The sequence below is a fragment of the Aplosporella prunicola genome (genome assembly GCF_010093885.1).
Source record: "Aplosporella prunicola CBS 121167 unplaced genomic scaffold K452scaffold_3, whole genome shotgun sequence".
Classification (NCBI taxonomy): Eukaryota; Fungi; Ascomycota; class Dothideomycetes; order Botryosphaeriales; family Aplosporellaceae; genus Aplosporella; species Aplosporella prunicola.
The window spans coordinates 1,417,233-1,439,255 of NW_022983531.1; the positions used below are offsets into that span (position 1 = coordinate 1,417,233).

At 48.1% G+C, this 22,023-nt stretch overlaps 10 protein-coding genes across 10 annotated transcripts; 5 read left to right on the forward strand and 5 right to left on the reverse strand.

The window, feature by feature from the left end:
- Positions 1-1,616: 1,616 nt before the first annotated feature.
- On the reverse strand, positions 1,617-2,563 carry K452DRAFT_341052 (uncharacterized protein; the record flags this gene model as incomplete). Its single annotated transcript, XM_033545357.1, has 2 exons — positions 1,617-2,474; positions 2,549-2,563. The coding sequence occupies 2 exons, from the start codon at positions 2,561-2,563 to the stop codon at positions 1,758-1,760; spliced, it is 732 nt and encodes a 243-aa protein (XP_033402114.1). The 3' UTR covers positions 1,617-1,757.
- Positions 2,564-3,123: 560 nt separating this feature from the next.
- K452DRAFT_355793 (uncharacterized protein) lies at positions 3,124-3,989 on the forward strand (the record flags this gene model as incomplete). Its single annotated transcript, XM_033545995.1, has 2 exons — positions 3,124-3,955; positions 3,976-3,989. The coding sequence occupies exons 1-2, from the start codon at positions 3,181-3,183 to the stop codon at positions 3,987-3,989; spliced, it is 789 nt and encodes a 262-aa protein (XP_033402115.1). The 5' UTR covers positions 3,124-3,180.
- Positions 3,990-4,185: 196 nt separating this feature from the next.
- On the forward strand, positions 4,186-5,357 carry K452DRAFT_283670 (uncharacterized protein). The gene has a single exon (XM_033539813.1). It carries the CDS (start codon positions 4,192-4,194, stop codon positions 5,236-5,238), a length of 1,047 nt encoding a protein of 348 aa, XP_033402116.1. The 5' UTR covers positions 4,186-4,191; the 3' UTR covers positions 5,239-5,357.
- A 217-nt stretch (positions 5,358-5,574) lies between these two features.
- On the reverse strand, positions 5,575-6,995 carry K452DRAFT_315582 (uncharacterized protein; the record flags this gene model as incomplete). Its single annotated transcript, XM_033543873.1, has 8 exons — positions 5,575-5,647; positions 5,720-5,964; positions 6,041-6,074; positions 6,144-6,236; positions 6,324-6,480; positions 6,542-6,769; positions 6,830-6,848; positions 6,909-6,995. 8 exons carry the CDS (start codon positions 6,993-6,995, stop codon positions 5,575-5,577), a joined length of 936 nt encoding a protein of 311 aa, XP_033402117.1.
- Positions 6,996-8,765: 1,770 nt separating this feature from the next.
- Positions 8,766-12,481, reverse strand: K452DRAFT_264205 (uncharacterized protein; the record flags this gene model as incomplete). Its single annotated transcript, XM_033538677.1, has 8 exons — positions 8,766-9,363; positions 9,432-9,796; positions 9,855-10,809; positions 10,915-11,336; positions 11,392-11,614; positions 11,686-12,093; positions 12,141-12,193; positions 12,247-12,481. 8 exons carry the CDS (start codon positions 12,479-12,481, stop codon positions 8,851-8,853), a joined length of 3,174 nt encoding a protein of 1,057 aa, XP_033402118.1. The 3' UTR covers positions 8,766-8,850.
- Positions 12,482-13,330: 849 nt separating this feature from the next.
- K452DRAFT_305344 (uncharacterized protein) lies at positions 13,331-14,331 on the reverse strand (the record flags this gene model as incomplete). Its single annotated transcript, XM_033542890.1, has 3 exons — positions 13,331-13,928; positions 13,981-14,033; positions 14,086-14,331. The coding sequence occupies 3 exons, from the start codon at positions 14,329-14,331 to the stop codon at positions 13,331-13,333; spliced, it is 897 nt and encodes a 298-aa protein (XP_033402119.1).
- A 470-nt stretch (positions 14,332-14,801) lies between these two features.
- Positions 14,802-15,983, forward strand: K452DRAFT_219698 (uncharacterized protein; the record flags this gene model as incomplete). The annotated part of the gene is made up of 2 exons (XM_033536425.1): positions 14,802-15,179; positions 15,246-15,983. 2 exons carry the CDS (start codon positions 14,802-14,804, stop codon positions 15,981-15,983), a joined length of 1,116 nt encoding a protein of 371 aa, XP_033402120.1.
- Positions 15,984-16,463: 480 nt separating this feature from the next.
- Positions 16,464-17,786, forward strand: K452DRAFT_294965 (uncharacterized protein; the record flags this gene model as incomplete). The annotated part of the gene is made up of 3 exons (XM_033541761.1): positions 16,464-16,965; positions 17,038-17,387; positions 17,511-17,786. The coding sequence occupies 3 exons, from the start codon at positions 16,464-16,466 to the stop codon at positions 17,784-17,786; spliced, it is 1,128 nt and encodes a 375-aa protein (XP_033402121.1).
- Positions 17,787-18,240: 454 nt separating this feature from the next.
- On the reverse strand, positions 18,241-20,104 carry K452DRAFT_305347 (uncharacterized protein; the record flags this gene model as incomplete). Its single annotated transcript, XM_033542891.1, has 6 exons — positions 18,241-18,530; positions 18,621-19,568; positions 19,624-19,706; positions 19,761-19,873; positions 19,920-19,934; positions 19,988-20,104. 6 exons carry the CDS (start codon positions 20,102-20,104, stop codon positions 18,241-18,243), a joined length of 1,566 nt encoding a protein of 521 aa, XP_033402122.1.
- A 1,099-nt stretch (positions 20,105-21,203) lies between these two features.
- Positions 21,204-21,560, forward strand: K452DRAFT_305348 (uncharacterized protein; the record flags this gene model as incomplete). Its single annotated transcript, XM_033542892.1, has 1 exon — positions 21,204-21,560. The coding sequence occupies one exon, from the start codon at positions 21,204-21,206 to the stop codon at positions 21,558-21,560; it is 357 nt and encodes a 118-aa protein (XP_033402123.1).
- Between the last annotated feature and the right edge of the window lie 463 nt (positions 21,561-22,023).

Below are 22,023 nucleotides of genomic sequence, written 5' to 3' on the forward strand. Positions count from 1 at the left end.
CGCATGCATGGTTTCAAGGGTCGTGTCAGCCTGCATTCGTGTTGCGAATCAGGTCTTGCCAACAAGGCTTTGCCGAGAAGGTTGGGTTTGATGCCCCTGCCAGTTTGTGACAGTGCTTACTCTGTAAATTTGTGGCAGAAAGAAAGCCCAATTGTGAAGGTCGGGTTCATTCTCTTTTTAAAACGGAGCGTGCCCTCCATATTGTTTTTGCTTTTTGTCGTATCTGCACCTTGTTTCCCAGCTACACTCTGTAAACGAGCGCCTGACTGTACTTTTCGTTCATTTATAATAGCATCGCTGCCAGCCTTTCTCTGTAACCCGGTTTCGTTCATCTCGCGGGGTTCATCCAGATTTTCAATAGTAATAAACAACATCCATTAGAGCCAGGGATCTCGGTTCTATCGTCATTTACTTAATATTCTATGTACCGCTTTCCTATTCCATTCATATTACTCTTGCGAATCCCAAAACGCATTAGCCTCGTCCTCCGTCACCTGGTTAATAACCACATCACCCAACCACGCGTCATACATGTGCCCATAATCGGCATAACACGTCGAGCCCATCCAAAACCCCGAGCCGTACCCTAAGCCCAGCCACTCTCCGCGGAGCAAATTCCACCCCCGCGCCAGCACGCCCGCATCCAGGAAATCCGCGCCCTGTACTAGGCAGAACGTGCTGTCCGACAGCTCCCAGCCTGCCTTCACCCACAGGATGGCCATATAGTACTTCCCGGGCGTGATGCGGACGGCCTGGCACGCGCTCATCCCGCCCTGCGCTGAGACGTTGCTGCCTGCGTTGGTGGAGAAGTGTATGTGGATCGCGTTGTTGCCTGTGTGTACGTTCTCGGCTGCCGCGGATTTGAGCGTTGTGAAGTCGTACGCGGCGGTTGTCTAGGATGAGAAGCCGTCTTCGAAGCCGCCGTTGGTGATTTCGTTCTTGCGTGAGGCGGTGGAGAGCGCGCTTTCTGAGCTGACGGCGGAAGTCTCGGTGGAAGTGGAGATTTCGGCAGCGGAGATCTCCGTGTTGGATGGTTCGGGTGTGGGTACTTGAGTGATAGACACGTCGGTGGTTGTGGCTTCGGTAATTGATGTTTGTGTGACGAAGGTTTCAGTGGTGGTAGCTTGTGTGACAGGCACCTTAGCATCGGATTTTTCGGCGGTGGACGTCTCAACTGTAAAAGCCTCGGCGGAGGCGGCAATAGAAACTTCAGCTGTAGAGGTCTCTATAGCAGTGATTGTTGGTACCATAGTCGTAGCTGCTTGCATGACAGATGTTTCAGTGGCTGTTATTTGTAGGGTCGTTGCCTCAGAAGCAGAGCTTTTAGCGGTGGGAACTTTAGCAGTAGAAGCTTCGTTGGTGGGAGTCGCAGTAATAGTATTTTCGATATTGGATGGCATTATAGCTGGTTGTGTAGCCGATGTCTCAATAGTGGATACTTCTATAGTAGGAGGGGACTCCCGCAGTAGAGGCTTGAACAACAGGTGTTTGAATAAGAAAGTGCTTAGTAGAAGCAGTGATTAATGTCTCAATGGTAGGATTTTAGGTGGCGGTAGGCTTTCCGATAACGGACGTTCTACGAGTTGAGAGTTCAACGGTGGAAGTTTCCGAAACGAGTGCTTTAGTAGTAAGAGTTTCAATGGTATAAACCTCTATAGAAGTAAGAGTAGTGGCAGGCGTCTTAGTGGTGGACACTTCGGTGGTAAAGATCCGAACAGGAGAGCTTCTAATTGCGTTCACAGCACCGGTAGCGGCGGCTAGTGTCTCGGCGGTGGAAGCTTAGGCGGCGGTTGTCTCAATGGTAGAAACACCAATGGTCTGGGAAGTGAAGGTTTCGACGGTATAGAAGAAGCACTCCGGGATGACTTAGTGGTTGACGAAGTCTCTGTTGCTGGGATACTGGTTATAATAGAAGCCTTTATAGTAATAGTAGTAGAAGACTTCTGTGTGGACCCTTCTATAGGGGAGTTTTTAGTTGTAGTTGAAGACGGCGTAGTTAGGATTTCAATAGTTGTCGCCTCTGTGAAGGAGGTTTTAGTGGACGTCGAAGTCTCCGTGACCAGGACCTCCGTGACAGTGGAACTCCTAGTGGAAGTAGTGACGTCTGAAGCCTCAGTTATGGCTGTAGTCGATGTCTGCGCCGTCGAGAAAGCAGTATCAGATACCTCAGCAGGGGCAGTGACAGGGACAGCATCCGCGGCAGAAAGAGTCCGAGTGATTGTGGAAACCTGAGCAGGCAGCGTAACGGTAGAAAGTCCCCCACGCTTAGTGACCGTTACAACCTGGGAAGCGCCGGGTAATGTAGCTGTGTTTACACCAGTCGTCCTTGTTACGGTGATAGAAGAAGCTGGCAACGTTAAAGTCTGAGTCCGAACTTGGGTCTGGATCAGCGTAGTCGGCTGGATGACCTTGACCGTGCTTATCTTGACAATCGTCTTGGTAGTCAGAAACCATTGGTACCATTTAACCTTGGTCTGCGTTACAGTAACAGTTCTGCAATGCATCAGTACTCTGTTCGCTACCACCGCGCGCTTTAAAATCGACTTACTGTGCTGGTGGACATTGAGCTTTTTTACAACTGCATCAGCGGTTCCGCATATTTTCCCTCCAGCGCAGTGTTGCGATGAGGGCGGGCTTCATGCTTGCGGCTGGAAAACGAAAGACGGGCAGCGAGCGGCGGCTGTAGTGCAAAGCTACCGGGATTTCTGGGATTATGTATGGAGTGTAAACTCCGTTTATACCTTCCTCTATAAGCTACTAGTTATTTCTGTATTTCAATGCGCTCTGCTTCGCGGAAAGAAGAAAGTGCTATTTAAGGGATCAGATTTGGGAGCGGCTACATAATCAAACTACTTTCGGGATATAAAGTATCAAATAAGGATCTTGCACCAGTGCTTTTTTTGTTCAATTTCCTGGAACATTACTACGTATAGTGTCTACGTCAGAGGTGCATAAATTTGCGGATCATACCTAAAATAAGCGCCTGAAACGCCGAATACTTAGATCGCCACGCCCCCACAACAGCTACGTGGTGTACTACGGTATATGTAATCGCCGCAGTACCACTTCTGTTTTGCTCTGGAAAAAAGTCAATACTCCTACTTTCAACGAGCCAAACCCGATACACCTCTGCAACAAATTCACATGAAACTTTCCTAGGCGCGAACTCAGGACGAAAGGATGGAACCCCTACCAGATGATTTCGTTGAAAGACGACAGAACTTCACCCTGCGCTATCAGGAAACCGTCAAGAAAGAGCTGGGAACAGACAGTTCGGATCTATGCACCACGGCTCATTCCTTCATTCACATCATCACGCTGCGCGCTTCCCGCTCCAAGCCCGGCACTAGCATCGAGTTTGACCTGCACGACCTCTGGTGGACAGTCATACAAGCGGCCAAGAGCACACCTTTTTATAGCGCCGAACATGACAGAATGGCGATGTTGATTCTGCAGGCGCGCGAGCTGGGAGTCATTCAACAACGCCCCGAGGAGGAAAACAAAGACAATCCTGTCATGTATACTTCCCAAGGAGTCATTTGGAGAGATCTTCCTTTCCTCCTTACCGACGTGTATGAAGAGTGGAAGAAAGCAGCAGAGCTTCGTACAGCGGAGCACGAAAACCTGGCTTCGTTCATCGCGCGGCTGCTTGCGGCTGGCGTGTGCGGATCGGAGCTTGCGGCGTGCGCTTTGTGGACTTTGCGGAACGTGCTGGAGATGTCAGATGGCGAAGAGAATGAAAGCGAGTCTCGGCTGCCTGTGGCTGATGAAAGGCTCGCTGTTGTCGTTCGCTGGCTGCGTTACAGCGGGAGTAAACTACTTCTCCTCTCAGAGAGTGGATTTCAAATCGAGGGGGAGCAAGCTGAGATGGCAAGGCCGGGAGATCTAGCGGTAGCGGCAGGTGTCGATGGTGGACAGTCGGGGTTCAGTATGGCGAGGTGGGCATACTGGAAGCGTACGCTGTCAGCGTTGAAGGAAGAGGGGCGTGATTGCCCGGAAAAATATGCACGCAAGGCTTTCAGCTTGATGGAAATGGCTGAGAAGTATCTGCATCTTGGTCGATGAGTATTTGACGATATTGTAGATAAGCATGAACGGCAAGTCATTACCGTATGCGGCTAGCGCGGAGGCTCACTAAGCCACCCCCGCCTTCATCTTGACACGTCCACGCCCACCACCACTCATCACACCATGTCCAAAGGTACCGTCTGCATCACCGGCGGCACCGGATTCGTGGGCTTCGCCGTCTTGCTTGAGGCTCTGCGCAATGGCTACGCCGTCCACATCGTTGTCCGCAGCGAAACAAAGGCCAATTGGCTGAAGGCCCATCCCGCTCTTCCCGGCCTGGATTCTTCCGCATCTTTCTTCACCGTCCCCGACCTTACTGCGCCGGGGTCCCTCGATGCCGCGATCGCGGGAGTCGACTATGTCATTCACGTGGCCTCGCCTGTGCCACAATTTGATGCTGCGCCGGAAGAACGATACAACAGGTACATCCACCCAGCCGTCAATTGCACTCTCTCGGCTCTGGAAAGTGCAAAGAAGGCGGGGACCGTCAAGCGCGTCGTTGTCACCTCCTCACTCGCCGCTTTCATGTCGCCAAAGTTGCCAGCCAGTCCAGACTCAGCCTCTACAGTAGTCGTCACTGAGGCCGACATGAACGACGAAATCCCCCCACCTTGGTCAGACGACATGGTGGCGTATTGCGCTTCCAAAACAGCGGCTCTTCGTCGCTCGCTGGCGTGGATGTCCGAGAACTCCCCATCCTTCGACCTTGTCAACATCGCGCCCTCCTTTGTCGAAGGTAGGAGCTACATCGCGCAGTCGTCTGCCGATTTAGCAAGTCTGACTGTGGCGACGGGATACTTCTTGCGCATGGTTACGGGCGCTGCAAAGACCGACACCGCCGAGATCGCCCATGCATGCCACATCGACGACATCGCTGAGCTCCACGTGCGCGCGCTGGACCGCGAAAAGATCCCCGGAAATGAGTCTTACCTCGCTAGCACGCACTTCTCTTGGAACGATATTCGTTCCATTGTCGCGGAAAAGTTCCCCGAGTTTGTGAAGAGCGGCGTGCTGCCGAACGACGGCAACTTGCCCACGAGGAACATTGCCTTCTCTTCCGAAAAGGCTCAGCGCACGTTCGGCATCAAGTTCAAAAGCCTCGAAAAAATGGTGGTGGATACCGTGTCGCAGTATCTGGAATTCCTTGAAAAGGAGAAGCGCGAGAAATAATCGGGCATTTTGCTGAGTTGCTGCCTTGTCATGTAACTACGATCTGTCTGATATCTTTTAGATCATGAGATCAGTTTTTGAGAAAACGTTCGTAGCGAAAAATTGTTGGTGTTGCAGACACGATTATTTCGTTCCCATTGTCCACGCAAAGCACACTCCGGGTAGCTCCCCGGCTAACCATCACAAGTCTCCACGATCGAAGAAAACAATCCTTGCCGCAGCCCATAATCCAAGTAAGAGTTTTACTCGCTAAAGCAGAAGGATTAAAATCTATGCTGCACCATATTCAACGCCGGCTTCTACGTAAACTTGCGAAAAAGTCACATGCCAAACCTCTTACAACTGAATGGTAATGCCACCATTCCCATCTGCATTCTCTCCCAAGTGGCCGTAGCGAGGAGTTTCCAAACTATACATTACAGAAAAAACCGTTAGCATTAACCCATTTGTAAGATAAGTTAACGATTGCAGGACATCATACCTCCAGTGCAGATTTCCCGTACACCAATTCTTGCAGCCGTCGATGTGAGCCCGCAAATCCTTCGTGACCTGTTCTTCTGGATCACTACTGCCATATCGCGCGAGAAGCGTATTGCTGACTTCATCAATTTCGGCAATAGTGGTCGCAATCAAGGACACTATCCTCTTGATCGCAGTCTCAAGGCGGTTTTCAGGTCCGGAAGCCGCGTAGAAAACCGGGACCGCGTTTGAGATGGAGAGGCCGGCCTACGTGAATGCATGTTAGATGATCCGAACATAAAAGTCATGTGTTTCCTATGCCAAGGAGATGTTTTCAACATACCAGTTCTTTTTGTGCTGAGAAAATGTCATTGATGCTTTTACCAGGGTCATTATGTTAGTTTATCTTAGGTACTCTGTCAATTCAACTAGGACCTTCAACGTACTATGAGACATTCATATTCGTAAGCGTCCAAAGTCTCGTCATGTCATGATCCTCAAAGATTTGGCGCGGAATCCCCTTGGATTCGGCAATAAACCTGCTCATTTGTAAGCCAACAGGAAGTTTTTGCCGGGGGCGCTCTATGAAGAAGTATTGCCTTCAGACAGTGGAGAAAGAGACTTACTCAAGCGATGCTAGTGTGACTCCCACAGCGGAGGCCCCATCACGGATCTCCCAGTACTCGTCAGGAGTGGGTATTCTGCCGATTTGACGGGAGAACTGCTCCGACTTTGTCATGCGTAGGCAGTGCACCAGGTGCGCAGCAAGCCTCTCTCTTTGCTCTACTTGGTTTCAGCACAAAGATATCATTTCACCCAGAAGGGCGCACATTGTGATACTCACCGACATTGTACATGTCCCGAATTGCAGCGCCGATGCCAGCAAAACTCTGGACAATATGGCGGTATGAAGTGTTCTTTGCAGACCGCTCTTGAACCATGTTTTCCATGGCATTTGAGTCGTTCTCGTGCGGAAGCCCGAGACATTTCCGCGTAAATTGAATGATTTCCTGACGATATCTGTCGGACGTTTCAATGTCGTCTACCAGGGCTGCGTCTTCCATGTCGAGCTCTAGTTGAATCGAGAAGAATCAGATTATGTTTCGCATTGGGGAGATGTTTGATTGCTTACCGTCATCCATCACAAATAACTAGGAATTAGTGATATAAATTAGCCAAACCTTCTCGTCATGTTAGGTAGTTATACATACCCAAACAATCACAAGTGTTGCGATCTTAAGAGTCTCATATCTAGCGTTAGGGTAGACTGCTGCTCCCAACAGGCTAAAATCGGCCATCTTGAAAGCCTTCCTGTGCTTCTCTGAAGGGACATGACTGCGAATTTCATTCTTGGTTAGCCTTTATACTTGATACTTGCCAGATTTGAAAGATGATGAAGACAATGGGTGTTCTGTTCTTACTAATAAAGCCAACTGTTCATGTCATCTCGCAATCGTTCGAGTTCCGGATGAACTCCAGTCGGCCAATGGCGAGACAATGGTTGCAGGTCGGGAAAATAGAGCTTTTGGCCTCTAATGGAATCGAGGAGCTCTTGCCGGGAAGAAATAGTGTCCATTTCTGAAACTGAAGTGTGCTTGAGAGTGCGGAAACTAAAGATTGAGCAAAAAAGAAATTGAAAACGATGTAAAGATAAGGATGGAGATATCGTGAAGACTCAGTGAAACGAGGGCGTCTCTTTTATATATCTCAATGGCCTAAAATATAATCAGGCAAATGCGGCGTGGGCATCAGCATGGCATCATACCTCTAAGGCTGACATGGCCCCACCCGTCCTACCAGTAAGGGTGAATAATCCCAAGCTGTAGACACCGCCATTACTAGGGTTCAAAAGCTTGTTTGAACTCGGGCTGTGTTTCTAGAATCTCTACATCCTTCCAACAGAAGAAGCCGTGCTGTGTCACGAACGTATCAGTCCATTGGGTTGCGGGGCTTCACGATTCCAAAACCAACAATACGATGGTCCCACTTCAATTAGAACAATCCAGAGCTTTTTTCGCTTAGACCTTTTCACACTTGCACATTGTCAAATAGCACATAGCCTTTCTACGGTTACTCAGTTATTGCGGTATGAACTTACGGTGAGTCTGTAGGCATGATAGTTCGCCGGAAACATATCGAGCTTCTTCAGTCTTACGCACAGTGCATTCTCAGATTCGTCGGCATTAAATGATGGCATAATCTCCGTCATCACCTATGACGCAAAGTAAAGATTCTCGACTTCGTGGTTTACCATGAAGAGCCAACTTGCCAAGGCCATGCACGGATTTGACAGGATCACTATCTACTCTATTGTTGGATGCCTCCACATATCCACTTCCTGTCAGTGAATCGGTGAGCGAGCACCACGTTTCTATGAGCCAGATTACTTTCTCACAAGGATGCCTTACATAGCTCTAAAGTAGGTAACGCGTCTATCCACATCCAATACCGATAGGCTGAAGCAAGATACGGTGCGCGATCAGGCTTCCTAAAGCTTAGCAGGAAGGGCGAGATCTTTTTTTGTGGGGCGAGCGGCTCAGTCAGCGCGGGACATGGCAAAACCAGCATGTAATCCGAACACGAATGGCAAAACAACCGAGTGTGGGGGTATCGCGGAGGCGTAGATGGAAACAGTAGCGAAGAAAACAGATGGTGTACAGCCCTACGGAGCGGAGCCGCAGGTGACAAAGGACTTAAGATGGCTATTATTAGCCGAGTCGCTGGCGCAAATACCCGAAAGGGAAGTAGGCTAACAACCACGTGTGAGGCTGATCGCTAAGCCTTATCACAACACTCTGACCGCGTCATCCACACCGCCGCGCCCGCCGCGCCGCCCAACAGCCAACCATCGGCTCAGCCCCATGCCAGGCTGTGCACGCACAATCCCTGCCACCGCGCGACAACAGACGCCGCCCTTCTAGAAAGCGGCTCATGTTCGTTCCGAAATCCGTTGCTTAGTCCCCTTGCTTGGCCGGACACGGATGCGCTGACATCCGAGATCAACCTTGCAAAACTGCACCATATCGTTGCCTAAATCCCCTGAAGTATGGTCTGTTTTTTCGATTCATATTTGAAAGAATAACCCCAAATAAATCCCCTTGCTAAGAGAAACCTATTGAAAATACCTCCTCCAACTTTCGAAAGAGGAAAAAGTTAAAGCTTCCACTGTCTTAGCCACAACTCCATCCATTCTTCAGAAACCGGCTGAAGCTCAGCCATTTTTGTACTCTTCTTCGCCGTCTCTGCTGTCTCCAAGACAGGCCATTCCTCTGCCTCATCCGCCGTTCCCCACGATTCGAAGAAGTCAAGCAGTTTCAAGGCCGGATTCTGTTTCAGTGAGACTGTCGCCGTAGCACCAAGCGTAGACTTTCGCAACGCATCCATCCACTGATCCCATTCCACGATTGTGATTGACTCGCCAAGGTGCTTTGCCACTGAAGGGACCAGGCTAGCCCAATCGATAGCATTAGGGTTGACTGCGTGGTAGACAGCCGGCTCAATGGCAGCTGCGTTCCTGGAAACGATTGCAACAGTCCTGCCATCATCTGCTGCACCGCTCAGCTCGACAATAACGTCAGCGAGGATGTCAACGGGAATCCAATCAACTCGGCTCAGAGGCCCTAATGTCGATGGAAGCACACCGAGGTACTTGGAACTGGCGATGATCTATAAATTGAAGTACCTGTTAGCGATAAAACACTAATGCGAAACTTGCAGCATCGGGAATACCATACCGTTGGCAGCCACTCCTGCTTACCCCACATGCCCTTCTCCGGCCCACGTAAGACAGGTCCCGCAATCTGCCCCACGCGGCAAATAGAGGCATTGACACCGGAGGTTTTCACCGCCTCCTCTAATATCAGCTCCGACACCTGCTTTCCAGAGCCGTAGCCTCCGACGGTGGAAGTCAAGATATGATTTGGTGCTTCAGGAACAGCACCGTGAGGCCTCAAATGGCTAACTGTTGCGATCGTTGACACGAAGAACAGGGAGGCCCCATGATTGCTTTCGTATGCGAAGTCAATCAGATTCCGGACACCGCGGATATGAGGCTCAAATGAAGCAATGTCCCAGTTGTAGTTGACCGGCCACTGGTTATCTACTTTAATGTCAGAGCTGCGTTTGCAGAACAAAGGCGTAGATAAACGTATACTTACGGATGATGTGCGTTGCTTGCCTAAGAAGTTCGTCATATTTGTTCTTCTCAAGGCCAAGCTCTGGTTTCGACAAGTCTGCTTGTAGAAATTCAACACTCTTTGAAGACCAAGCTGTGGTTAGTCCCCGCGGTCCGCTTATTTCCGTCTGTTTGGCCTTTCCATCTTCGCTTCGGTTCAGACAGTATATCTTCTTCACGGTCTTGTCTTGGTGTAAAAGTGATTCCAGTAGGTAGGAACCAAGTGATCCAGTACTTCCTGTTGTGATGAGCGTGTACCCATCTGCTGTGTTCGGTACATGTTTTCGTGGAGAAGGCAAGCCAGCAGTGTATTTGGCAAGAAGTTGTTCCATACTCTTCTGTTGCAATTCCGGGGAGTTGTCAGAGCTGCTGCCCGCCTTGTGGATGAAATCGTAGGAAGCTCTCGCCAAAGCGTTCATTGTTGGATGAGCGTATACAAACTTGGGAGTAAGCCCGGATTTCTTTTCCTCATGGTCAGCAAGGGCTGAACGAAGTGATTTTGAAAGGCGGAATGCCAGCGCGGAGTCCAATCCGGCGTTTGAAAGGTCTTCATCCGACCCAACCTCCTTCATCGACGGCAATGAATCTACGAGCATGTTTCGGATGCCCCGGGCAATTGTCTCTGGGGAGGTAATGTCAATGGCGGCGTAGTTACCATCTTCTTCCATGCTCTCATAGAATTGCTCAATCTCCCTTTCATAAAGGAGAACAGTGTCCCGACGCTTAACAGTGTTTTTATCCGTCCGGACAAACGGCTTATCGGGCTTCGCAAACCAGATGTACTCCCTGAATATGCGTGCATTCGAAGGTCCCAAGGAGTTCGCAATGTGGACTCTCTCTAAAATACTATCCAAGAGTGCTTCACGCTCTGCTGCGGTTGAAGGCTCGTCACCAACCAACTCGATGAGAAGCGACAGCATCGTCTGGCCTGTTCCGATCTGCCCGATTGATCAGCTTAAGTTTGAGAAGAACGGAGCAGTCTTCTTCATTAAATGAACGAGCGAAATAGCCATTTCTTTAAACTGAAAACTGTTCACACTTACTACAAGCGCTGCGCTAACAGCTGGATGGCTGTTGATGATTGCTTCCATTGGAAGAGGACGGATCTTTTCTCCGCTTGTCATGACGAGCAAATCGTCTGTTCTGCCTCGGTAGATCCACAAGTTTGGCTTTGTAGGATGCGGCGAATAAAGATCTTTGAGGGTCATTTCTTTCACGTCTGGAAACGTATGGAAAATACCCTGGTGTAGGCCGACGCGATCCTCATTCCGGACAGCCCAATGCTCATAGACGCCTTCGGCAATCTCTCTGAACTCGAAGCCAGCATATGGATGGAATGAGAAATAGATCCAGTCTTCCGGTTCGACGAGAAGGCTTCCCTGGAAAAGTCCTTCAGAAGTACCTGTGATGTTGCATATCCTAACGGCCTTAGTAGCCTTGTCGGCGCTTGCAAATGTGACAGGGCCTTTGTAGTTGTTAGCTGGTGATGATTCAGTGTCAAGGAGAAAAAGGGATCTTACCGCCCGATGCAACTATGAATTTTGCGCTTGCAAACTTTGCGGTGATGTGAGGTGCCTCCCCAATGTCATCAACGATAGAAGGAATGATGCTCCAGATATCAATCTTTCCATGATCAAGAAGTGATTCAACAAGATTGATTGTTGGAGGCACACCGACGGGACCCATCACGTTGCATGTGTCGTAGAAGGTTTTCACCAGGATATTCATAAGCAATCCTGCGCCCTAATATAATAAGGATAAGCGGATAGTCTGCAAACGGATAGCTCATGATTTATAGGTCCGAAATGGCTTACATGGTAAAGAGGGAATGCACAATAATATCGATCTCCCTTCTCGAACATGACAGTCCAGGGACGGCGACCGTAGCTTTCTGGCAGTAAGCGTGTGGCATCCAATGTACCAAGAAGAGAATTCTTCCAAACGATGGGTTTGGGAAGGCCAGTGGATCCAGAAGTGTGAAGGACGCAGAAGGGATCGTTGGCAGCCTCTTCAAAAGTTTTGTTGTATGGGTATGCAGCGACTGCATCTGGTTGCAGGAGTGTGTCTGATTCGGGAATCTCCAGTACATTCATAGGCCATTGGGAGAGTATCTGCGGAAGAAAGTCTGGTCGCGTTTTTGGAGTTACCCAGATATTGCAATTGGTGGCATTTAAGACTGCAAGAGTAGCTTCGATGCTGTTTCGTGGAGAAGGTAGAAGGGCCTATAGAAGTTATCAAGTGGTCAGGAATCAGTGAAAAGAGCTATTACCTTGTAGCCAGCCTTGACGCACGCGATGATCAGGATTACATATCGGAGATCGTCTGATTCGATTTTAGTACGAGCTGTGCAAATAAAATGGAGTGGGGTAAAGTACGAGGACCAATGTATCCGACTGTTTCGAAGTTTGAGCCTCTCCCAAACTCCGACTCAAGCCACCAGGCTGTTCTGTTGATTGCATTCGCAAATACAGAAGCGGAAATGTCACGAAAGCCCTCAGAAACATCTTGCGAATGGGGGATTGAGTATACAGCACGGTCAGGTTCTTCTTGAGCTAACTCATCCACAATTGTAGGGATAAGACGCCTGCCGTATTCCTTTGAGACGGGCATGGTAAATGAAGCCGGAAGTTGATTGCACAAGAAACAAGGTCTAAACTTGTCACTGCAGAGCTCTGCTATATAACAGGCACTTTATACAAATTATAAGAGGTCATAAACGCGAGAGAAACAAGAAGTGTCTTTCGACTGGTGATGCACTTTTCCGGTCTAAAGGCATTAATTGTCCGAGACTAGGCGGACTATAAGATAAATCGCGTTATCGGAGTAATCACTTGCTAGCTGTAAGCCGGAGTAAGATTTAATTCTTCACCGCCTGGCATAGTAAAGGTACCGCTAATATCGGAGGATACGGCTAATATTTCATTATGGAGGTGGAAAAGTTAAACTTAAGATTAATATCCATGTTTCTCGTGAGGCCCAAATATTTATCGGTCCTGAAGGGATATAATAAAATATACTAAGTGCTGAAAAATCAAATATTAGAAGCTGAAATCTAGATAATTAATAAACACTAATATTTTGCCTCCTGCTAATGAAATTGGCTGATAATTATGACGAGGAACTATCTCAAGTATTTTTCGTAACCTAGAGTCCGCCCGCACTACTACATTCTCTTATAAAATACTTATAGCGTTAACCTATTCTTGGGAGTTAATTTGTCGCCATGAGACGCCATATTCTTACCAAACACCATGTAGGCAGTTGTTTTGTAACCATCTGACGTCGCATTATCGACAAGTGACGCCCGAATCGTTCGTGTAGTACGTAGGGGGCAGCAGTAGTACACTACTTAGCTCTAGGCCTTTTGTAATGATGCATATTGCAACTTAAAACAACGTAGATAGGTTCAAAGTATGCATTGGAGCTCTATCCATCACTTTACAAGCGAACCATTTCTTCCTAAGTACGCTTCTGTCGCTTATCCGTAGGCTTCAGATTGTCCCTCGCCTCTTGGAGAACACCTGTCTGGCCTAAGAAGGCAAACAAGTCACCGGTTGTAATGACCAAAGACTTGTTCGCCCCGGAGGCCCAGTTTCCAGCGGCACACATGCCCGAATTGGGTTTGTCGTGCTTCTTCAGAGTTTCTTCATAGAGCTGAACAGCATTCAAGAATTCGGGCTCGGGACCCCAGAATCCGCTCAGTCCCATGCTGACACGCAGATCAAGTGTTCCAATCCAGACGCAGTCGATACGGTCCCCAACTGCGGTGAGAATGGCATCTAAGTTTTTGATACCCTTCTCAGACTCGATCTGGATGACGAGGGCGGCTTGGTCGTTGACACTTTCGAAAACTGAGCGCGTTGGATCGATTGTCTTGTCGCCCAAACCCGGAAGCCAGCGGGCAGGAGGCGCCGATCGGGTGCCTTTTTGTGCGAGCCCAAATTTTGCGGCCGATACGATGTGCTCAGCTTGTTCGACAGTTTCGACTTGCGGCACAATGATTGAGGCTCCTGCATCTAGAGCGTAGCCAATTGAAGCATGGTCATGGCCCGGGATTCTTTCAAAGAGTTAATCATTGCTCTATCACCTTCAAATTTTCACGAGCTCACCTGACAAACGCCATTGTTTTACCCTCGCTGATGTGTTGAATTTCGTGGACAATCTGAAATGATGTCAGCTTATTGGAGTAATAGTCTGATGCCAAGGTTGCGCACTGTCGTCATGGTTTCTACGCCACAAGATGCGTGCTCCCAATCAACCCAGACAAAGTCTGCGCCCAGCTGAGCCATGACTCTAGCTGTAGAAACTGCCGGAATTCCGCAGTAATAGCCAATTAGAGGGCTGATTTTACCCTCGTGAGCATCGCGCAAGGCTTGACGAGCCTTGTGAGGTTGGAGAAGCGATGGCGCTCTGTAAGCTGCCATGCCTTTGGCGCTTACGTCTTTGTATTCAGAACCCATAGTGGAGGAGTTAAAGAAGATAAGATGCAAACAAAAGGAGCTGGTACTCAAGCAGAGTATGGTTGATAAAGGCGAGATTTGGTGAACGTCCAAGTCGATATTTTAATATAAGAAATCAGGACGTCTGCGGTTTGATGCGTATCGGTAAATTCTCCGGGTAATAAAATAATTCGATCCGTTTTATCCAAGACTACAAGTCATATTCGGGCAGGTACCTTTCGGACAAATGACTGACACGGTACAATACAGTCAGCCCCCACGACAAACGGTGAAGAAAACGGTGAAGGAAGTGAAGAGTAAGCGAGCGAGTAAGCCAGGGCCTAGGAGTAGGGATAAGCCGCTCATATATTCTCGGCCCGATGCAAGCGGTACCTTTTGCCTTAGAATATCTGAATAATTCCTACGGTAGCGGATAGTAACTTTTGTTTTCTCTCCAACGTTTCGTCAACAACCAACCTATCGTGAGCGACATGGCATCACGCAGTGATGGCGACCAGTTTACGTTTGCCTCACAGGCACATGTGCGTAATGCATGTGATGCCTGTCACAAACGTAAGATTCGCTGCATTGCATCGAGAAATGGCGGTCCATGCCACAATTGCCAGTCGAGAGGACTTCCGTGCTTCTTTTTGCCCCGCTACAAAAGCGGCCGACCACGAATGCACCGGAATTATCCTTCGGAGGATACAATCATCGGCAGTACGACCACCATGTCCATGCCCATGGAAACTCCAACCAACAATGCCAGCCCGATCTCGCCGGCGCACGACGAAATCCTGGGAAGAAAACTCCCGCGAGCGATCGCCCGAAGCAACAAGGATGACCCCTTCAGTTGGAACTGGTCCTGGGTCGGATCTCACTCCGCACTACACCATCAACAAAATTTGCCAATGCCGGAGCCTCAAATAGACCAGAGATACGGATTACCGGGCTCGCCCCAAGTTCAAACTCAAAATTATCCCGGGATAGATGCCGGTTTTCCGGACATGCAACCCGGTCAATCGATTGAATCCACGTTCCTAGATTTTGCTGGACCGTCGCATCGGACTTCCGACATTCAACAGCCTGGAGAGTTTCCTGATGCACAAACTCCGACATGGTCGACGACTTCACAACACGACTCTTTTGGCAGTGGCATTCAGTACGAGATCTCCAAAGAAAAAGACTTCTCGAACTTGCTGGAACATTGTAGAAGACTCCAGCGCCATCTCACACGGATGGCAGATATCTGTCCTACACAATCAGACTGTGGTAGCTTGTCACCGGAAGAGAAACCAAAAGTCTCAGATTCTGAGTTACATGAGATGCTTGAAGACATCGATACTAGCTGCAAGCTCATGTTCGATATGTGCGATGACAAAAAACCATCAAAACCAGTTCCAGACCTAGCTAAAACTACTCTGGACCCGGCTTCTTCATCCTTAATTTCGGCTATTGCCTTTAAGGTTTTTCAGATTTGCGATGTTCTTTTCCACAACCAGGCCTCAAAAAACCAACTAATGAGGGACATTCTCTTGCAAAAGAGGCTTGATTTCAACATCACTCAGGCGAGGATCGTAATGGAACGCATTGAACAGTTAACGGAGAGAGGCTTACTGGTTTCACGGGAGCTATCGAAGAAGGCTGTAAATACAGAGAAACTCTTCAAATAAATAGGCGATCTCTCCGTTTAAAGACTTGAAGAAAACATAATTGTATACACCTTTAACATTAATGAAATCGAATATCTTTTAGCACAGCCTAACGCTGCTTAACTGTGAACATCCATGCCCACTTCTAATTCCGCTGCTGCGGATAAGGATTGAAGAAGTCTATAGAGAGACAAGTTAAAACTTTGTTGGCAAACAGTCCGAAACAAATTCATCCGCTAATTCCTGAAGATATTCGATATACCCCGAAAAACACTCCGCGAGTAAGACCCTTCTTACGAAGGAGTATTTGGCCGGTAAGCTTCGGAGTCTTACTTAATTTAAGGAACAAGGAATACAATGATGCGTGTTGGAACTGTTCTCACCGACTATAACATATAATATATAAAGAAAAAATTACCTTCATGCTGGATAGCGTCACCTCCAGCTTCGTTATCTTCAGTACGCCCGAGACTTCCTACACCACACCAACAATCCCTCAAAATGGCAATCGGATCGGCTGAACTGAACACTCTTGAACCAACGTTCATGAAGTCAGAAACTGTGATTACCTCAGTCGCAGGGTTTCCCGACGACACGACAACAGTTGAGGCCGAGAAAACAGACCTTGCAGCTCAAATTCAAGACGACCTGGTCATTGAAGACGACAACAATGTTCACACACAGACCGCTGAAAAGATTCTTGCTGTCATTAAGCCTTACCTCATGACGAAAGCCGCTGATGCGCATGATCTCTGGATTAAAGGCTCTGTCAAATTCATCTCTGTGATTCGAAAGTTTGTCGAAAAAGAAGAGACGGTAAAGATGTGTTTGCCGGCTTTTCCTTTCAAGTCAGCAAACAAAATCTACAAGGTGCTTGGCGCATTACCGGACAAGGCGGAAGAAGTGTCTTTGAAGCGCTTGAATGGAATGTGCGAGGAAATCAAGGAGGTGTACGGACCTGGGGCGAATTTGCTCATTATCTCAGATGGATTGGTTTACAATGGTAAGTACCCAATGATCCGTTAAATGGTTGCTTGCTTTGGAAACAACAGATGATCTAACTGGGAGCTTCCAGATCTCCTGACGATTCCGGATCGCGAGGTTTGGGCATACGGTGAAGCCCTGCGCGCGTTAGCCGTCAAGAGCAACTGTACGAACATCAGTTTCAGCCGCCTACGAGATCTTGTTGAGCTTCCATCTCTTCCGTCCAAGCTCGAGGAAATCACCTACGTTGCGAACGCCACAAACTTTCGTCGAGCGTTAATAAACAAATTCGGCAGACCGGATCTGGACGTAACCAAGGAGATTGAAGAGAAAGAAGACACGAGGCTGACTTACAGCGGCTACCGACGGTTCCTGGAGAGTGACCTCCGCTTCATCTTCTCCCTCGGCGAGAACAGAAGCAAGACGAAGTTTCGCAAGGACGTAAGTATCCTTGCAAAGGAGATGATCAGCCGTGGATATGTAAGTATTTCAACTTCTTCATGAAAGAGCGAAACGAGACTTTACCATGTATATGCAATTTGCTAAAACTTTGGCGATTTACAGGCGTTCGCAGGGGCAGTCAAACATAACTTCCCGGGCTACCTCCGCCTCAGCATCCACCAATCCACAGGCGAGCACAAAATCTCTCTTAGTTTGTTGCCAACAACCACCTCGTACACAACGCCCTGGCACTGCAGTGTAGCGTTTACGGCCGACAATAGTTTGATTAGTCGGCCAAAGGGGGATCTTGAACAGGATTCAAAGTTTGAACTTGTATTTGAGGATGGGCGTCCAAGCTATTTCAAGGAAAGGGTACACATGATTCAGCAGGAGGCTTGAGCGTTGAAGCAAACGTATGCAGATGCAGGCTACCTTTTGTTTTTTCTTTGTATCGAGAGATTGCTTTTTGTTCGAAATGACATATACAAACGACGCAAGTGTATCTTGTTTGACTGGCATTGCTAAAGCTAATTAAGTGTTTCAAAGAAGATTTCCAACATATCAAACCTTGACCCTTTAGAGAAATCATGTACATTGTTTTCAGTAAATAGTAAGTAGCGAAAGTATTTATTGCGAAAGCTGTGGAATCCGAAACACCTTGTGTTACATCTGGTCCAAGGAAAATAGCTTCAATCTTATTACGGACTAATTTTTACAGATAATTAGCTCTCTTACATGTTAAATTTAAGCAGACGAGTGGACAAGAGTATCCTCACTAAACCATTTTTGATATTGCAATGCCAATTGCGCGAGGTCCCTAAGGGTCCTGCAACTACTCTTTACCTAGAAGTTCCTATTCTTTCATGCGCAGCTTCTCCCATCTGTTGACGACAGCAAATACAACCGCAACACCGGCGTACGCAATAACAATAGCGTAAATAGCGCGCAAAGTCTCGAGATAGGCTTGTACAATCCCCGGAACAACGGCAGTGGGAAATGTCGCACGGGTTTCGGTGGCGCCAGCGGATATGACATCGAATGGGTCGACGTTTGGCGCCGTTTCTGGAAGTTTTGACAGAAGCAGGTTGTTCAGCACAGCTTGACCTGCCCCAAGAGAAGTGGACGTTCCGACGTTGAACATAACTATATGGCAATGAGAATCAGTATAATTATTTCGGAAAGTAGCGCGTGAGAAAAATGGGTTAGTATTAGCTTAGACAGTGAAGAGCCTACATAATAGCATAGCAGTGGTCGAAGCAAGGTCTTCGGTCTCGGATTTGGCCTGAGCTGCAATAATGGCTAGTGGTAAGCCAGACCCATACGCAAGGCCAGCGATAATTTGATAGCTAATCCACTCAGCAGGAGAAGATGTAGCGTTTAGAGTGTAGATGAGACCGGATCCAACGCAGCCAGCGGCGCTGGCCCACAGCATGAGTGGAACAAAGTGACCGAACCGAGAGACTACAAATCCAACGAGAAGGGATCCCACGCCGCAGCTGATCAGCAAAGGGAGATTGCGTACGCCTGCCTCTGCGGGAGTGGCGCCTCTAACGACCTGGAAGTAGATAGGGACGTAGTAAAGAAGGAGAAAAAAGGCCCCTTCGTGGAAGAAGCCATAGGCCATGCCCACAGCAACGATGCGTTTCTTGATGAGCCGTGATACAAGAAGCGCGCGGTCTCCCTGGAAGTACTGGGAAATAATAAATGCAATGGTGGATACGACACAGCCAACAAGGAGGCCGATGACCTCAGCTGAGTCCCACTTCCTGTCAAGGCCCGCGACTTGGAACACTCGTGTCAGGAAAATGAGAGACGCGAGGGCAAGCGTGATCCCAATAGGGTCCATGTGCGACAACTTTTCCTTCAGCGGCGCTTTGGCCCTACGTGCATTTTCGGGCACGTGGAAAAGCAGGAAGATGATTAGTCCAGAGGCTCCACCAAACGGTAAGTTAACGTAGAAGCACCAGCGCCAGGTAGTTTGCTCAGCAAAAACGCCACCCAGGATTGGACCAAGGACATTGGCAATGCTGTAGACTGTAGTAATGAGACCGGTGAAGATTGGCCGGATTTGAGGTCGCACGATAATACTAAGGATGGCGTAACCGCCCGTTGCAATGCCCGCACCGCCCGCACCCGTAATAGCTCGTCCGACAATGAGGACAGTGCTGTTGGGCGCAACGCCTGGAAGGCCAAGTCAGCCATGAATGTATAAATGCGGTTGCAACGAGCATCTTACCCGAAAGCAGTGAGCCCAGCTCGAAGATAAACACAGCAACTAAGAATGCATATTTAAGAGAGAAGAAAGGATAAACCTTGCCCCTTTGCGACTGCATTAGCGCGGCGATATATGGAGGTGGTTAAAGGACGTCATACCAGAAAGGTTGGAAGCAAGCAAGCGTAATGAAGAAGGCTGAGCCGTACCAGCCGATAAGGTCAATTCCGCTGAAGTCATCGGTAATTCGAGGGATGGCAGTCGCGACAATCGTCTAGTACAATGAGTATAAATAAGGACATCGAAGACTTAATACTTACCATGTCCAAGCCAACCTGCAAAAGCTAGTATTAGTATCTCTAGCTGCGACGTTGGAGTTGAGTATTACCAAGAAAATGCCCAGAGCAACTCCGACAGAGATGCAAGCAGCCCTAAAGGCATTCGGATATTCCACGACGTCGGGACCCGCGCTGCCCTCTGGAAGATTGTAGTTCTCAGACTTCATGGCGGAACAGGTGGAAAGCTCTGTGAATTCGATTAGAAGAGGATTAGCAATGCACTTAGCCTTAATCTCATCATCTCATGTCAGCGATCAAGCCGGAGCTGAAATGCCCATCGGAGAGTAAGCAGAATTATCCGGTAAGACTCGGGTAATCACTCCAGACATAGAGAAGAGATGACCACAGCCACCTACAAGTTCCAGGATAAAAACACGTGAAGAAAAGACTTGTCGCAAAGTTTCATTAGAATAATCAGTTTAGATATTGCCTATGTTAGCATCGCCTTTATTACTGCCTTCGTGTGAGATGCCGCATCCCCCTCAAAAAAGATTCTTTATATGAGTAAGGATGGTAAGGAACCGCCATAGCTCTTCGTGGCTACTTTAGAGTGCGTGGAAGAGGGTGAATCGCTACGTCCGCTTCTCTGGCCAGCGGCATTGCGCGTCGTCTTTCGGATTATCTCGTCGCATGCCTTGTCGTCTAAAGTATTACTGCCCACACCGTCTTGTCTAGTAAAAGCGTAGTGATGACAAGCACACAGCAGATAAGTAGTAGTGTGGTGGTGCGGAGAAGTCTGGGGTTAGATATGGGGTTGGAAAAGTCTTTTTGTCACCGCCATCCGCCGGGTCGCGTCTCAGAGAGACGTCCGCAACACATCCAAACAAGCTTTTCCTTTTTGAGAATAAGGCAGACATCGTTGGATTCGGTAACCGCGTTTGCGCATTAACACGATATATTTACACGTAGATGCTATACCGTTTGATGTCTCGAGCCAACATCAAAAATCCGGGTCGCCACAAAAACCTTTTTACCTACAATGCGCCCTGTAGCACCTCGGAAATTTCAGCCTATTATTTAATTAGGAATGTTAGGAAGCTACTGCAAGAGCTGTTGTCTACCGAGGTCTCTAGTTTCCGATTAATTTCGTGCAACAATATAAAGCGAATTTACCCTAGTCTCCGTGCATAAACTACGGGGTAAGCTTCAGCCGCACTGCGACCGGAGAGAAAGAATGCTTAACGCAAACTTCTACCTTTCAACCTCGTTCAAAATTTCGCTAGAATAACTCGATATTTCATCCTGCCTCGCCAGGTCGAACTAAGCATGGCGTCTTTTAGCCGGTTAGCGCTTTTAGGTATAACCGGAGTCAACGAGAATACTTTAGCCCTCGCAAAAATCAACATTGACTTTTCTCTTCTCAAAGTCACTCCATCTAAAGAGTTCAACGATGTCGGAAAAAGCCTCTCCGAGTTTCGAAGACAGGAGGCAGAAGATAGAAACATCCACAGAACTTCTCGTAAGCTCGGCGAAGTATTCGAGCCTACCCTCCTAATAACGCTAGAGCTGCTCCGAGCCTACGGTATTCGTATATTAGCGATATCGAAATGCGCAGTTTTAGTCCTCGATAAGAACCTAAGGCTATTTAAAAAAAACTCAGGCGTAGATGCGATAAGTATATAGGCGGCTGTAACTTTAGAAAGGGGCGCCCTAACCTAGATGATTGATTGATTAATTGATTTCTATAAGCTATGCAGGTCTCTATAGGACCTATAAGCTATCCTTGCGTAACCTACTGTAAAAATAACACTTCTTAGTCTCACCTAAACGCCCATATATAAAGAAATCCTGCCCTTTTTTAGAGGGCCTACTAGCTAGAGAACCGGCCTATAGCGAGTAGAAACTACACTACTACCCGGACTATCTTAACGCTTAGTTTCTAACTTTCCCTTGGCCCATCTACTAGTTTCCTAGTCTGCCTATCCTCCGCTCTGCTTCTCCCCCCTAGTAGAAAGGATATATCTCTCTATCGGTTCCCTACTAACGAGCGGATTTCCGTTCGCAGGTGCGCCTATAGGGGATATATTGATTGATTGATTGATTGATTGATTGATTCGTTTTACGTCTATATGTAGTTGGAAACTAT

Coding starts and splice junctions, on each gene's coding strand:
- K452DRAFT_283670 (XM_033539813.1), top strand. CDS start 4,192: ATGTCCAAAGGTACCGTCTGCATCACCGGCGGCACCGGATTCGTGGGC.